This window comes from Chrysemys picta, chromosome 12 (assembly GCF_011386835.1).
Source record: "Chrysemys picta bellii isolate R12L10 chromosome 12, ASM1138683v2, whole genome shotgun sequence".
NCBI lineage: Eukaryota > Metazoa > Chordata > Testudines > Emydidae > Chrysemys > Chrysemys picta.
In genome coordinates, this window is record NC_088802.1 from 2330088 (window position 1) to 2346913 (window position 16826).

Here is a 16826-nt window from a genome sequence, read left to right on the forward strand (position 1 = left end):
TCTGGCCACCCAGCCACTCCACCACAGAGGATTGCTCAAGCAACAGAAGGCTGACATTTAATAAGTTTTAAAGTTTTTAAGTTTTAAAGTGCAGTGTGGCCTTGTCCTTCCCTCCTCCCCCACCCCACCTGGTGCTTCCCTCCTCCCCCACCCCTCCTGGGCTACCTGGGCAGTTATCCCCCTATTTGTGTGATGAATTAATAAAGAATGCATGAATGTGAAGCAACAATGACTTTATTGCCTCTGCAAGCGGTGCTCGAAGGGGGGGAGGGGAGGGTGGCTAGCTTACAGGGAAGTAGAGTGAACCGGGGGGGGGTGGGTTCCTCAAGGAGAAACAGCACCCTCCTGTACTCTTCTAACCACCCTGGTGTCTGGCTGCATGTAATCAGCGGCCAGGTGATTTGCCTCAATCTCCCACCCCACCACAAATGTCTCCCCCTTACTCTCACAGATATTGTGGAGCGCACAGCAAGCAGTAATAACAATGGGAATATTGGTTTCACTGAGGTCTATCTGAGTCAGTAAACTGCGCCAGCGCACTTTCAAACGTCCAAATGCACATTCGACCACCATTCTGCACTTGCTCAGCCTATAGTTGAACAGCTCCTGACTACTGTCCAGGCTGCCTTTGTATGGCTTCATGAGCCATTGATACCATTCAGCTCTGTGTTCTTGGGGAACCAGCGTGTAGTATCCAGCCTGACTCATGAAAGACACCCCCCTCCCCAGCCTCTGCTTAAACCAGAACCCATCAGAGGAAAAAACTTGCGGAGAGCAGTGAAGGACGTTGGGAGACACACCGAGACCAGTCCTGACAAGGGTGAAAAGATTAAGACCTCTCCATTAGCATACAGAATGGAGAGCAAAGACAACTCCCCTAGCCTCATCTGCTTGAAAGATGGGACAGGAAGACATCTCAATTTGCATACAGAATGGAGAACAGAGAACCACCCTGAACTCTGGGACCAGAAAAAGCAGGGAAGCACTGCATCCTGGGAATCTCTGCTCCAGATGCTAATGAACCTATGTCTGCACACACCCAGCTCAGCAATTATCAGACCAATTCTAGTAATGAATCTTTAATTGATATCCAAATACTGAAGCAGCCTAGTTGCACTGTGAGCTCCCTGGAAGAAAACACCACCCATAGCCAAGAGTGATCAGCTCCTATTGTCTAGCCTAAAGAAAACCCTTGAGTCATCAGCTTACCTAGAAACTTACCTAGTGTTCTCCCTTCAACCATTGTCATTTCTCTACAAAAATCCCTACTCACCCTCCAGTCAGTGTCTGATGCTTAGATCCAAACTATGCATCAGTTTCACTGGAAGTCCATCTTCTCCTGACTGATCGTGCTGGGGGCTCTGCCTGTCTCCAGCATTTAGGACCCCGAGCTACCACCACCCCCTGGGACCCCAGACCAGTTCAAGCCTCATGGAGTGGGTGAGATCCCCCCCCTCTTTCTCTCTGTTTTCCTTTCTACCTTGGGTATTAACCTTTAATCATGTATGTTATGTTGGTTTAGCCCTCCTTGTGTAGTGATCACTATTATTCAATAAATAACTTTTATGGTTAAGTTGGTTGCTTCCCTCTCTCACTGAACTTTACTCTTTTGTGTTTATAGCTTCCCCCATTCACTCTACAGCAACACTTCTTTTACTTAAGCTAAAGATCCCTGCAGCGCCCAAAATACTGTGGGGTTTGCTCATTGAGTAGGTTATTGCCAGTACAATTGTGTTGGGGGAGTGGGGATAGGGACGTGCTGAATCTGGGGCACATAAGGGTAACAGCTTGAAAGTGCTGCTTGACCCAGTCCATGGAGCCCAGGGGCATATAAGGGGTCAGCTTGACAGTGCTGATTGACCCGGTCCGCTCAGACTTGCTCTGTTAATGTATGTGTGGGTGTATTCATCCGGTTCTGGGGCTGGAGTAAACCAGCCCTAGGGACCCTAGGTCCTGCAGGATAGTTCCATTGGGAGGGGACTTGCAGAAGGGAGAAGTAGAGCTCCATATGAAAACACAAGTGACACAAGCAGTACATTGATAGAAGTACAGACCCCCCCCCCCCCCTGAAGAGTAACCCAAATAAATTAGCGTACCCCAAGGTAACGGGCAAATTTGGTAACACCATGGCATTAAGGGGTAGGCTGGGTCCCCAAGGATAACTATAGGCATTTCAACATCCTCAATGGTTATTTTCTGGTCTGCGAAGAAAGTCCCTTCCTGCAGCTTTTGAAACAGACCAGAGTTCCTGAAGACGCGAGCGTCATGTACCTTTCCTGGCCATCCCACATTGATGTTGGTGAAACGTCCCTTGTGATCCACCAGTGCTTGCAGCACCATTGAAAAGTACCCCTTTTGGTTTATGTACTCGGTGGCTTGGTGCTCCGGCGCCAAGATAGGGATATGGGTTCCGTCTATCGCCCCATCACAGTTAGGGAATCCCATTGCAGCAAAGCCATCCACTGTGACCTGCACATTTCCCAGAGTCACTACCCTTGATAGCAGCAGCTCTTTGATTGCATTGGCTACTTGGATCACAGCAGCCCCCACAGTAAATTTGCCCACTCCAAATTGATTCCCGACTGACCGGTAGCTGTCTGGCGTTGCAAGCTTCCACAGGGCTATCGCCACTCGCTTCTCAACTGTGAGGGCTGCTCTCATCCTGGTATTCTGGTGCTTCAGGGCAGGGGAAAGCAAGTCACAAAGTTCCATGAAAGTGCCCTTACGCATGCGAAAGTTTCGCAGCCACTGGGAATCATCCCAGACCTGCAACACTATGCAGTCCCACCAGTCTGTGCTTGTTTCCCGGGCCCAGAACCGGCGTTCCATGCCCTGAACCTGCCCCATTAACACCATGATGTGCACACTGCCGGACCCCTACTTTGTGAGAAGTCTATGTCCATGTCTATGTCCTCATCACTCTCGTCACTGCGCTGTTGTCGCCTCCTCACCCGGTTTTGCTTTTGCAGTTCTGGTTCTGCATATACTCCAGGATAATGTGCGTGGTATTTACAGTGCTCATAATTGCCGCGGTGATCTGAGCGGGCTGCATGATCCCAGTGCTATGGCATCTGGGCTGAAAAAAGGTGTGGAACGATTGTCTGCCGTTGCTCTGATGGCGGGAGGGGCAACTGACAACATGGCTTACAGGGAATTAAAATCTACAAAGGGGGTGGCTTTGCATCAAGAAGAAACACAAACAACTGTCACACAGAATGGCCCCCTCAAGGATTGAACTCAAAACCCTGGGTTTAGCAGGCCGTTGATTTCATGGAGGGAGGGGGGAAGCAAATGAATACAAAACAAATTGGGTCTATTTCTTGTTTTGATCCACTCCATCTATCTTTTACATCTTAGGCTGGCAGCAGACGGTGCAGTACGGCTCCTAGCCATCATCATCTCCTGGGTGCTCGGCAGAAGATGGGAATGACCTGGTTGAGTCACTTCCATGTCTGCCCAGGTGCCCCTGACCGACCTCACCGAGGTCGGCTAAAAGAGCACCCAGGAGTATGACGACAACGGCTACCAGTCGTAATGCACCATCTGCTGCCAAAAGGCAATGAGCTGCTGCTGTATAGCAATGCAATCCCACATCTGCCAGCCCCCAGAAGACATATGGTGACAGTGAGCTGAGCGGGCGCCATGCTTGCCGTGGTATGGTGTCTAAACAGGTAACCCAGGAAAAAAGGCACGAAACAATTGTCTGCCATTACTTTCATGGAGGGAGGGGGGCCTGACGACATGTACCCAGAACCACCCATGACACTGTTTTTGCCTCATCAGGCATTGGGATCTCAACCCAGAATTCCAATGGGAGGCGGAGACTACCCACAGCTACCCTCAGTGCAACGCTCCGGAAGTCAACGCTAGCGTCGGTACTGTGGATGCAGTCTGCTGACTTAATGCACTTAGAGCATTTTGTGTGGGGACACACACAATTGACTGTATAAAAATGATTTCTAAAAAACCGACTTCTATAAAGTCAACCTAATTTCGTAGTGTAGACATACCCTTAGAAAGTTTCTCCTAAGGTCTAACCTCAATCTTGCTTGCTGCACACTGAGCCCATCACTTCTTGTTCTACCCTTGCTGGACGTGGGGAACAATTGAATCACTGTCCTCTCTGCAGCAGCCTTAAGCATACTTGCAGACCATCATGTTCCCACTCAGCCTTCTCTTCTCTAGACTAAACATGCCCAGTTTTTCAACCTTTGCTCATAGGTCTTGTCTGCTAAGCCTCTCATCATTTGTGCTGCTCTTATCTGGACTCTCTTCAATTGGTTCACATCTTTCTTAAAGTGTGGAGTCCAGAATTGGACACAACACTCCAGACGAGGCCTCCCCAGTGCCAGATAGAGTGGAACAATCACCTTCTGTATCTTACACCCAACACTCCCATTAGTACATCCAAGAAAAAAATGGAATTTGCCTTTTTTGCAACAGCATCACAGTGTTGACTCATTTGCCATTTGTGATCCACTATAAACCCCAGATCCTTTTCTGAAGTTCTGTTGCCTAGTCAGTTAGTCCTCAGTTTGTGTTTGTGCATTTGATTTTTCCTTCCTAAATACAGTATAATGCTTTGCACTTGTCTTTATTGAATTTCATCTCATTTATTTCAGACCAATTCTCCAATTTGTAAAGGTCGTTTTGAATTCTAATCCTGTCCTCCCAAGTGTTCGCCACCTCTCCCAGCGTGATGTCATCTGCACATTTTAGAAGCATGCTCTTCACTCCATGGTCCCTCTCCATTATCCAAGTAGTTAATGAAAATATGGAAGAGTACCAGACCTAGGACAGAGCCCGATGGGACCCCACTCAATACGTCCTCCCATTTGACAGCAAACCATTGACAACTTCTCTTTGAGAACAGTTTTTCAACCAGTTGTTCACCCACCTTATAGTAATTTCATGTAAACCATATTTCCTTTGCTTATGAGACTGTCATGTGGAATTGTGTCAAAAGCCTTAATAAAATCTAGGTATAAAACACCCACTGCTTTCTGACATCCACTGGGCTGGTTATGCTGTCAAACAAGGAAATCAGATTGGTTTGGCATGATCTGTTCATGACAAACCCACAATGGCTGTTTCTTATAACCCTGTTATCTTCTAGGATTGAACAAACTGAGCATGTAATAATTTGTTCCAGTATTTTTCTGGGTATTGAATTTGGGCTGGCTGATCTCTAATTCCCTTGATCTTCCTTTTCTAAGATAGGCAAACATAGCGCCTTTCTCCAGTCCTCTGGGACCTAACCAGTCCTCCATATGTTCTTGAAGATACTTCCTAATGGTTCCAAGATTGCTTCACCTGGTTCCTACGATGAAAAGTCTTCAGGACCCACAAACTTAGATGTATTTAACTTATCTAAATATTCTTTAATATGTTCTTTCCCCATTTTGGTCTGAGATCCTTTCTCCTTGTTGTTAATATTAAGAATCTTGTCACAATTAACCATTTTGGTAAAGACCTGAAGCAAAATAGGTATCCCACACTTCAGCCTTTAGAAGTAGTAGCACAGGTTAGATTTTTTTTTAAATTAAAAACTGGCTTTTCAAGGGAAATGAAAAATGTGGTGGGAAATTTTTCATCCCTTTGAAATTTTTCAGTTTTTTGATTAAACTAAATGACAAATTGTTTAATTTTTGTAATCAAAAATGCTTTTGTGAGTCTTGGCTTCTGAAAAAGTGAAACAAACTTGGAATTGTGGGTGTGTTTGCTCACTTTTCTTTCTCTCCCCCCCCGCATTTTCCTATTTAAGAGAGAGAAAAGGCAGAGCAAAAAGTGTGGGTGGGGGGAATATAACAACCAAAGGACTGAAATGTTAACTTAAGTTTGGTTTAATTTTTTTCAACTAAGGAAAAATGCCACAAAAATTGTCCAACAAAAACAGCATTTTAAAAATTTCCTTCAAATTTTTAATTTTTAAAATTTGGCAGAGAAAATATTTTTCTCCTAGCTCTAAGAAGAACTACCTGCCTTGGAGCAGTAGTTTAATCATAAAAAAAGGGAAATTTTTACCCTAGCTGACAATGGTTAGCTGTACAATTAAACTTTATAACACAATCTGCCAATATTAGATTTTCCATAAACCCTGTCTATGGCAGGGGTCTCAAACTCAAATGACCATGAGGGCCACATGAGGACTAGTACATTGGCCCAAGGGCCGCATTACTGACACCTCCCCCCTGCTGCCCCCGGCCCCACCCCCACTCCATCCCTTCCATTAGGCCCCGCCCCTGCCCTGCCTCTTCCCACCCCTTCCCTGCCCCCATTCCAACCCCTTCCCCAAAATCCCCACCCCAACTCTGCCCTCTCCCTGCCCCCTGGAGGTGCAGGAGGGGTGTGGAGTGTGGCGGGGGCTCAGGGCAGGGAGTTGGCATGTGGGGTGAAGGAGGGGTGAGGGGTGTGGCAGGAGGTCAGGGTGCGGCAGGGGGCTCAGGGCAGGGGGTTGGGATGCAGGAGGGGTGTGGGGTGCAGCAGGGGGCTCAGGGCAGGGGGTTCAGCTGCAGGAGAGGTTCGGGGGGCGGGCTCTGGCCTGGCGCACACCCGGGGCAGGGCAGGTTCCCTGCCTGCCTGCCCTGCCCTTGCGCCGCTCCGGGAAGCAGATGGAACCAGGGGGAGGGGGGGGCACCCGCATCTGTGTGTGGCTGTTGCTTCAGGCACTGCCTACAGCAGCTTCCATTGGCCGGGAACGGGGAACCGCAGCCAATGGGAGCTGCTGGGGGCAGTGCCTGAAGCAACAGCCACACACACCCCTGCTCCCCTCCTTCCCCAGGTTCCGGCCACTTCCCGGAGTGGCGCGGGGGCAGGGCAGGCAGGCAGGGAGCCTGCTCACTGCCTGCCTGCCCTGCCCCTGGTGCGCGTTGGGCTGGAGCTGCTCTAGGGCAATGCTGGGGGAGGGTGGGGGGGGGGCATGCGGAGCTCACGGGCCGCAGAAAATAACCCCGTGGGCCGCGTGTTTGAGACCCCTGGTCTAAGAGAACAGTAAGTTCAACATCTTAATTCTTTCACGTTTGCTGGAAAAGGGACGATTCCTCGGTTGAGTTTGGATTACACAGGGTATTGAGCTGTTTGTTCTGACAAGAGAGCTCACAGCATCGGATATTTAAAGGCTAAATCCCTTTGGAATATCTGGCCCACAGATCAGTGTCCGATCCCTCCCTTGCCTCTGTGTCAGGAACCGCAGATCTCAAGCGCTGGCCCACAGGGCGCTTAGGAGCTCGTCAGTCCCAATCCGCCACCCCGTGTCCTGCTCACGCTGCTAGAATAGCCGCTGAAGGGGAGCAGAGGACTCCAGTCCTGGGCTGTGATTGGTGGAACCCTGGGGGGCCCGACGGGTCCCAAGCCTCTGTGTCCCTCAAGCCAAGGGGCAGGACGTTGTCTGTGCAGCTGGGTCCTCCCTGCTCAGCTCTGCTTCCCCTGCGATACCTGCCCCTGATCTCCTGGGAACCTCTCCCCACATGACGCCTGGTTTGCCCTCTGGTCAGTCCCCCCCCGCCCCCCAGCCTTCTCCCCTACTCCCCTCCAGTTCAGGGGTCTCTCCCTGGCCCTCAGCTGGGTCCCTCACACAGGGGGCTCCCTCCTTCCTTGGTGGGACCCTCCCCACCGCCACACAGAGTTGGCCTCCCAGGAGCACAGAGACCAGCCTAGAGCCTCACACAGACCTCCACAGCCAGAGCTACGGGTACAGTGTCACCCCCCTGCAGCCCTGTCTGTGCGAGGGGGGGGGAAAGACTGGCTGAATCTTCCAGGTCATAGAGATCGGGGGCGGGGGGCTAGAGGGGACTGTTTCATGGGGACAGACAGGGCACCTCAGGGACACAGAGTGAGCCACGCTCTAAAACCAAGATTGAAGAACGGGTGGATTCTCTCCCCGGCGAAAGAGGCTGGCGGGAAAGTGACAACCGGCTCCCCACCAATGGCATTGAAAAACGCCACCTGCCCCTGTTCACAGTCCACATAAACCCCGATCCTGCGGGGTCCCTGGTTCGGGGACAAGGGGATGCTCTGCTCAGGGGACGTGAGAGCCTGGTACTGATTCTCCCAGCACCGCACAGCCCAGATCCCCTGCTTGGGGTTAACGCTGATCCGTCCCTTCCTGCTCACAGACTCTCTGGCCACCCCCACAGCACAGACTCCCCACTTCTCCATCTCCACCTCCACCTCCCAGTAATGTCGGCCCGAGGTGAATCCCTCACAACCCAGCACACAGGGCACAGTGTCAAATCTCTCAGGGTTGTTGGGCAGATCCTGTTGTGTGTCTCCCCCTCTCACACTTCTCCGATCCGCAGACACGATGAGGTCGGGATGGGCCGTGTCTGGATCCAGAGTCACTTTTGCTGCAGAGAGAGAATCAGAGCGTGAGGGGCAGAGCTCAGCCCTGGGGGAGGGTCTGATCGTGTCAGTGACAGAACCTGCCCCAGCTGGGGAGTGAACCAGGCAACCTCCTGCCTCCAGGATTTACCCAGCTGTGCCTGGGGAGCAGCGCTGAGATCTCAGCCATGGGCAGGGGGGATTCACACCCCGACAGAGCCAGTTCAGGGACAGAGTGAAAGGATCAGCTCCGCTGAGCCAGGCCCCCAGACCCAGCGTCTGAGTCTCAGTGATTCCATCCTTGTGCTTGAGGGGAAGACACCTTTGTCCTTCCTTTAGTCTGCCTGGCCCCTAGTTAGAGGGGCCTCAGGGCTGCAAAGCAGAGAGCAAATAGAGTGTGATGCCTCCTGTCTGTGCCCCCAGCAGAGCCGTCCCTTGGGTAGGGTGAATCGGGGCGACCGCTCTGGGCCCCAAGCTTTGGGGAGCCCCGAGGGCTTGTGCAATTGGCTGGCGCAGTTGGTCCCAGAAGAGATGAATCAGTCACTTCCGCCCCCCGCTAGGGATGGCCCTGGCCCCCAGCATGGCCCCAAACCCACTCCTACAATAACTGGGAGCAGAGCCCCTGTGCCAACTTCACACGGACGGGGGGAGGGCGGGGGGGGGGGGGCTCCCTGGCACCGGAGCTATTTTCTGGGGACTGTTTCCAGGCACGTTAAGGTCATTTTTAGGTCAGTCTCTGGATGTTTGAACTCCCCTGGCCCCTCCCCAGGGTGTGCGCATGTGACAATCAGTGTTGCCCACTCGCCCACATGTCCTGGAGAAGGGGATTTTGTCTCCTGCTGCAGGAGCTCTCACCCCCACATCTGCCCATCTCCTGCCCAGCAATTAATCCTGTTCCCCAGACCCCCATCAGTTCTGTTCCTATCCAACCCCCCTATTCAGTCCCCAGCCCCCATCATCACCTCCCCATCAGTTCAGCATCCCTACCCCACCGCCCTCAGTTCACCCTCCCAGAACTCACCCTATCTGCTCAGAACCCACCAGCAATACAGCCCCCCCAGCCCGTCAGCCCCCCGCTCACTTCAGGCCCCCTGCAGCCCCCAGGCCATAATAAAGCCCTCTCAGCCCCACCTCTGCTCCTCCTGGGGTTCTTCACCCTCCCTAGGCCTGGGGGCTACAGTGGGGGCCCCTCTCCCACTTCCCAGGCTGGCCGGGGAGCAGCCGCACTGGGGTGGTGACAGCGGGAGTCCCAGCCGCGCCCAGGGCAGCTGACAGGATTTCTAAGTAAAATGAAGCCTCATTTTTAGAACTCTCAAATGTCGGGATTTTCTTTTTCAGCCACAGCTGAGAGTTCTATCGCGAGATCATGAGTGAGGCTTAATTTTACTCAGAAACTGCATCTCTCACAATTAATTCACGAGAGTTGGCATGTCTGCGAATAGGTGATGTCTACCAAACCCCTTCTGACATTTTTAACATTTTCTCTTTTGACATATAAAGTAGAGAGAAAACAGAAATGTCTATTTTTGTATGTTGAATTTCCCCATTCTTCATTGTACCACTTGTGCATTTGCTAATAATAATAATATAGCCTGGGGATGTGACGTATGGGCATAAAGAGTTCTGAGAATTAGATGAGATGTTCCTCTCTGATTTTCCAAAAGGCTCATTTTTAAACTCTTAGACCTCTACGGCGATACACTGCTCGCCCCCTCGCCCGCAACCCAGCCCATCTGCTTAACCCAACCACTAGTTACAAATTCTAAATTCTCATAGAGAAAAGAATCGACTTTTCTGTTTTTAGGAAAGATCTGGGCAGCCACCAGGAATATGTTGCTCAGCTCCTGTCAAATGCAAAATTGAAACAAAACCTGAACTATGGTGCTGCCAATGAGCCACCATAATTCATAGGAAATTTTTCACTCCCCCTTTGATACGAGAAATTTACCTTTGTCCAACCGCAGTCTAGACGACAGTGAGTCTAGAGAAAGAAATGGGTGAAAAAGATGAAATGTCAGGTTGTCATGTTTCTAACACAAAAGCAAAATGAAAAGAAAACAAACTTTATGAAGTATCAGAGGGGTAGCCGTGTTAGTCTGAATCTGTAAAAAGCAACAGAGGGTCCTGTGGCACCTTTGAGACTAACAGACTTTATGAAGTTCTAGTTAAGGAGGTTAAGTGCAATTCAGACCAATACAAACCATTACACACATCACTAAAAAATAACCACAAACATTAAAAACTCAGGACATGACCTAAGGTTACATGACAGACCCAGAGATGTTTTACCAGCAATTAAACACCTGTGGCTGGCCCATGACAGCTGACTTGGGCTCGCAGGGCTGGGGCAATGGGGCTGTTTCATTGCGGGGTAGATGCTGGGGCTTGGGCAGAGGCCTGGGCTCTGGGACCCTGTGACGGGAGAGGGTCGCAGACCCCAGGCTCCAGCCCGACCCAGAACCTCATGAGCTGGAGTCAGGGGACACGGGCCAGCCACAGGTGTTTAATTGCTGTGTAGAGAAACCCTCTGAAACCAACACATCACTCACAGACAGACCAATAAACAGAAACTTTCTCACTGATTAGCATTCAATCAACTTGAAATCTGCCCCTGAACCATTAGTAAATCTGGCTCATCCTTCCTGCCAGACCTGGTGGTCTCATTATCTCCAGCTCAGGAGGATAAAAGGTCAAGAATCTCTAAAGCAGGGGTGGGGAACCTATGGCCTGTGGGCCAGATCCGGACCGTTGCTAAATTTCATCCGGCCCACAGCACCACTCCCTTCCCCTGCCATGGGGTTGGAGCCGCAAGTGCCAACTCGCCCTGTCGCGGGAATGGGGGTGGGGAGAAAGCCCGAGTCTCTGCGCAGAGCCATGGGAACTAGGAGTGCTAAGGGTCCTGCAACACCCCCCAGGTTATGCACGGGTTCCCATCTGCTGGCCACACACCCAGGGCTCTGCTCCCACCCCCAGCTGTGGTCCCAGCCTCAGCCCCCTTACCCCTGTCCGCATCCGTCCCCCCCCCCCGGAGCCACGGCCTAGTGTTTGGGGAGAGGGGGCACAGACAATGGCCCGTGATAGAAAAAAGGTTCCCCACCCCTGCTCTAAAGCAAGAGAGGGACTGTGATGACACAGGAGGACTTGCAGACAAAAAATCCAAACAAACATACTTCAAAAACAGTGAATTCAGCAGGAAGCCCAAGCTCAGGTTAACGTTCATAGCTGCTAAGAAAGGAAAACCCCCAGGGAGTGCGAATGTAGGCCCCGAACCCAGTGTGTATGTGCTGTATTGAGAGCTGAGAATTCATAGCTTCCAAATTAGTTGACTATCTCCAGTCACAATCATTGTCCCCAGGGCCGGCTTTAGGCCGATTCCCCCAATTCCCCTGAATCAGTGGTGCGCTAGAGCTGGTTCCCAAGCTCTGGCAGCTCCCCTGCCGGGGCCCTGCCGAATCAGGCCCCACACTTCCTAAAGCCGGCCCTGATTGTCCCTAAGAGATTTCCCCAGCTCTGTCAATTATCAGTGTAACATATATGAGAAAATTCCCCAGGTGACTGGTTATTACCTTTGAATTTCTTCATTATGGTCTCCAGAGATGCATTTCTTTGAGAAGATTCCCAGATTCTCCATTTCAGTTCAGAATAAAAGGCCGCCGGGTTCTGAAACGTCTCCCTCTCGCATCTGAAGAAGAAGCCGGTGTTACTTGTTGTGGAGTTCGGTCATATTTGTGTGTAAGCAGAGTCAGGATGAGCTCTACCCTGACATCTGGTGGTGAATTATGGCGAGTGTGGGAAAGAACTCCAGGAGCTGATCTTGTTTGCATAGGCACACCCACCCGCCAGGCGTGAAACAACAGCAACTCAAAGTGGTTACTTTGGCTGGTGTGGGATCCCCAGTTTCCTCTGTTATTGGGGCAGGAAGAATAAAGTTTTGTTACCCTGATTCTGTGGATCAAGGCCAGTGGAACTGTTGTATGACAGAAGGACTGAGTGAGTCCTTCACCATTACCTAAGTAGCACTTGCTTGACAAGGGGCATGGGTTACAAAACCCAGTGAATGGAGAGAGGATGGGGACAGGTGTTTGTACCTGATGGTATGGGCCCCTCTCTGAGGGTTTGAAACACCAATTGCACTATTCCCTCTCTCCACTGTTGAATATCAGAGCTAACTTTGATTCCATTAGAAGTCTAGTTGCAGACTGCTGAGCTGAATTCACTTTGGGCCAATGGTGTACCAGTACTGGGGCTCCCCTACCATGAGCTGAAATCACAAAAGAGCTGAGATCACTGAGGCTGTGTTAACTAGTGGGGGAGCCTGAAGTTATATTGCTAAGCGGCTGGTGGAGCAGCTAGCATAGTGGAGCTGAGCAACTCACAGGTCGGTAAGCGGAGAGGAGCCTTGTGGGAGCGGCCCAAGGGACAGCTGAAGTGGAGCAGAGCTGAGCGGCTCACAGGTCGGCGAGCAGAGTGGAGCAGCTGCCAGAGCCGTTCGTGGGACGGTGGGAGCAGCTCACGGGGCAGCTGGTGGAGTGGAGCGGCTTGTGGTGAAGGCTGTGGTGGAACCCCGTTGACCTCGGATCACGTAAGGTGCCCCTTAACACCCTGCGTGCCCCCCCCCCGAACCCTGGGGCTGCACTGACCAGGGACAGAGACTTTGGGGGGGTTGTTGGACTTTTGGGACTTTGGTGATCCTTGGGTTGCTGGTTTCAAGAACCCAAGGGAAAGGACACAGCCCAACTTGCTGGGGTGGGTTTTTTGCTCATGGTTTGTGGTGTTTTTCCAATTTAATGCTTATGTCGTTTACCTCATGTTACTAAACATTTTCTGTTACACTCAGACTCCGTGCTTGTGAGAGGGGAAGTATTGCCTCTTAGAGGCACCCAGGGAGTGGTGTGTAATTGTCCCAGGTCACTGGGTGGGGGCTCGAGCCGGGTTTTGCATTGCGTTATTGAAACGGAACCCCTAGATACAGAACCCGGCCCTTGTTGCTGCCAACTTAGATGGGCAGAAGGGTTACATGTGTTTTACTCACATGTATTTTACTCTAGTGAATGGTTGTAGCTCAGCAGACCCTGGAGGATTAAAGTCTCTATTGCCCCAGGAATAGGTCCAGTCCCAGCTTGGACACTACAAGCTTCCCCTTCATTCTGGTGAGACCGATATTGGAAAACTGCATCCAGTTCTGGTGCCACCATTTTAAAATGGATGTTGAAAATGTGGAGCCGGTGCAGAGAAGACCCACAAAACTGATTTGAGGGCTGGTAAAAATGCCTCACACTGAGAGAACTCTGGCACTTGAGTGTGGGGTATAAATACCGTCATGGGGAGAACAGACTTGGTACTAAAGGGCTCCTCAATTTAGCAAACAAAGGCACAACAAGGACCAATTGCTGGAAGCTGAAGCCAGAGAAATTCCAATGGGAAATCAGACAGACATTGCTAAGAGTGCGGGTGGATTAACCATTGGCAGAAACTGCCAAGGGAAGTGGTGGATTGTCCATCTCTGGACATGGGCGCCAGAACACAGGGGCCGTGGCCCCATCACTTTTAAAAGTGGGAGAGCTCTGCTCTCTCCCTTTGTCCCTGCCTTAAAGGCAGGTGATGGTGGGGGCGGAGAGGAGTGAGCAGGAGGAGGGGTTTCAGGGGAGGTGGAGCAGGGGTGGGGCCATGGTTTGGGCACTAGTGGCCCCCGCACTTCTAGGGAGCTTCAAGCATTACAGTCTGTTGATGTCTTTAAATCAAGACTGAATGGCTTTCTGGAAGGTGCTTTAGTCAACACTCGTTAGGATTTAGTCAAATACAAGTTGGGCTGAATACAGGAATAACTGGGTGAAATTTAAGGAGGTACACTAAGTGCTGCATTAGGGGGGCTGTGTTGGTGAGTGTCTGTTGTTGGGACAGTTGGTCAGTTTGACCGTGTGCTTGATTGCTTGCTTGTTTGTTTGAAAAGTGTGAATTGGGAGTGCTTTGTTCCAGGTGGGCCTTGAGTGGGCCTGACTGGTATATAAGGGCAGTCAGCAGCGAACCAGCTGAGCGGCGAACAGCAGAGGCTAACAGAGGGAGTTTGACTGGGGAGAGCTCACTGAGGCTTTCATCTGCAGGTTTCTCTGAGTAGTTCTTGCAACAGCCGAGGAAGCTCTTAAGAGGAAGGTGATTTGGAAGATGAGTGATCAGCTGTTGTAACCTGCACAGGTTGTGCCATGTTTGTCTTTCTTCCACAGGACAGAAGCGACGTTGTCTATACAAAGTGCAAGCTGGTCTCCATATTGGAAGAGAAGGTTCGAAGTCTGGAGAAACGAGTATCGACTCTGCGTTGCATAAGGGAAAATGAAGATTTCCTGGACAGACGTCAGGAGATGTTTCTATGGCCACAATGTTCTGAAGATTCAGAGGAGGCACAGCAGGGACAGAAGGATGGTGAAGAAAATTGGCAGCATGTGAGAAGGAGAAAGAGGAGCGTCCATGTACCAGCAATTGAGATACAGGTGAGCAATCATTTCCATGTTCTCTCTACAGGTACTAATGTGGAGAGTGGACTAGATGACCCATCTGAGGGAAGGGAGCAGAAGGAGACTCCACCGATTGGAAGGCAAAAGATGCACTGTCCTAGGGATGGGGGTTCCACAACCACCACTCCCACGAGGAGGAGGAGGGTGGTGGTGGTCGGGGACTCCCTCCTCAGGGGGACTGAGTCATCTATCTGCCGCCCCGACCGGGAAAACCGAGAGGTCTGCTGCTTGCCAGGAGCCAGGATACACGATGTGACGGAGAGACTGCCGAGACTCATCAAGCCCTCGGATCGCTACCACTTCCTGCTTCTCCACGTGGGCACCAATGATACTGCCAAGAATGAACTTGAGCGGATCACTGCAGACTATGTGGCTCTGGGAAGAAGGATAAAGGAGTTTGAGGTGCAAGTGGTGTTCTCATCCATCCTCCCTGTGCAAGGAAAAGGCCTGGGTAGAGACCGTCGAATCGTGGAAGTCAACGAATGGCTACGCAGGTGGTGTCGGAGAGAAGGCTTTGGATTCTTCGACCATGGGATGGTGTTCCAAGAAGGAGGAGTGCTAGGCAGAGACGGGCTCCACCTAACGAAGAGAGGGAAGAGCATCTTCGCAAGCAGGCTGGCTAACCTAGTGAGGAGGGCTTTAAACTAGGTTCACCGGGGGAAGGAGACCAAAGCCCTGAGGTAAGTGGGGAAATGGGATCCTGGGAGGAAGCACAAGCAGGAGAGCGTAAGAGGGGAGGACTCCTGTCTCATACTGAGAAAGCGGGACGATCGATGAGTTATCTTAAGTGCCTATACACAAATGCAAGAAGCCTGGGAAACAAGCTGGGAGAACTGGAAGTCCTGGCACAGTCAGGGAACTATGATGCGATTGGAATAACAGAGACTTGGTGGCAAAACTCACATGACTGGAGTACTGTCATGGATGGTGTAGGGGGCCAGGGTGGCTGCCCTCTGAACTTGAGGGTAAAGTTCCTTTCCCTCAGCCTGAGTGGGCGGGGCCAGCCCAAGCTCGCTCCACCCCCCGGAAGGGGAGGGGTGGAACAGGAAGTATAAAGGGCAGGGCCCTTAGCTCAGTTAGGGCGGCACCAGGGAGGGAGGCAGACACAGACCGCGGGCTGCTCCCTTCAGAGCCTGCTGCCACACCAGGGGAGGCCCTGGACCCGTGGAAACCTCACCTGGAGGACGGACTGGGGCTGCCAGGACTGTCTGCTGCCTAGTACCCAGAGGGACTGGAGGAGCCGGAGGGGGAGCGGGAGCTGCCAGCAGCCGAGTACCCAGAGGAGCTGGAGGAGCCTGAGCCTGAGGGGGAGCCGGAGCTGCCAGCAGCGGACTACCCCGACGCACTCACGGGACCAGAGGGATTCAGGCGAGCAATCGGGTAGGAAGTAGCCCAGGGACAGAGCTGCACAGTGGTGAGTCTATGTAGCGGGACGACCCCGCTGACCCAGTGGTGGGACCCTCGTTCTGCCACTGTCAGGGCCCTGGGCTGGAGCGCAGTGGTGTAGGGTGGGCCTGCGTTCCCCTACCCGGCAGAGCCACGCCGGGACCTTAGACGGCGCTCCCCTGCCTGAGGGGCGCGCTACAGACCTTTGCCGGCGCTCCCCTGCCTGAGGGGCGCGCTACTGACCTTAGCCGGCGCTCCCCTGCCTGAGGGGCGCGCTACTGACCTTTGCCGGCGCTCCCCTGCCTGAGGGGCGCTACTGACCTTTGCCGGCGCTCCCCTGCCTGAGGGGCGCGCTACTGACCTTTGCCGGCGCTCCCCTGCCTGAGGGGCGCGCTACTGACCTTTGCCGGCGCTCCCCTGCCTGAGGGGCGCGCTACTGACCTTTGCCGGCGCTCCCCTGCCTGAGGGGCGCGCTACTGACCTTTGCCGGCGCTCCCCTGCCTGAGGGGCGCGCTACTGACCTTTGCCGGCGCTCCCCTGCCTGAGGGGCGCGCTACTGACCTTAGCCGGCGCTCCCCTGCCTGAGGGGCGCGCTACTGACCTTAGCCGGCG

At 52.3% G+C, this 16826-nt stretch overlaps 1 protein-coding gene across 3 annotated transcripts in view; it reads right to left on the bottom strand.

The window, feature by feature from the left end:
* Nucleotides 1–2550: 2550 nt before the first annotated feature.
* LOC135974900 (zinc finger protein RFP-like) overlaps nucleotides 2551–16826 on the bottom strand; it is a 35000-nt gene continuing 20724 nt past the window's right edge. For 2 of the 3 annotated variants that reach the window (XM_065564090.1, XM_065564091.1), the window contains 3 exons: nucleotides 11886–12001; nucleotides 10268–10300; nucleotides 2552–8345 (listed from right to left, as the gene is read on the bottom strand). In XM_065564090.1, coding sequence (XP_065420162.1) covers nucleotides 7819–8345; nucleotides 10268–10300; nucleotides 11886–12001 — 676 coding nt within the window. In that variant the 3' untranslated portion in view covers nucleotides 2552–7818. Of the gene's footprint in view, nucleotides 8346–10267; nucleotides 10301–11885; nucleotides 12002–16826 lie in introns of all 3 variants that reach the window. The other variant, XM_065564092.1, reaches the window with a different exon arrangement.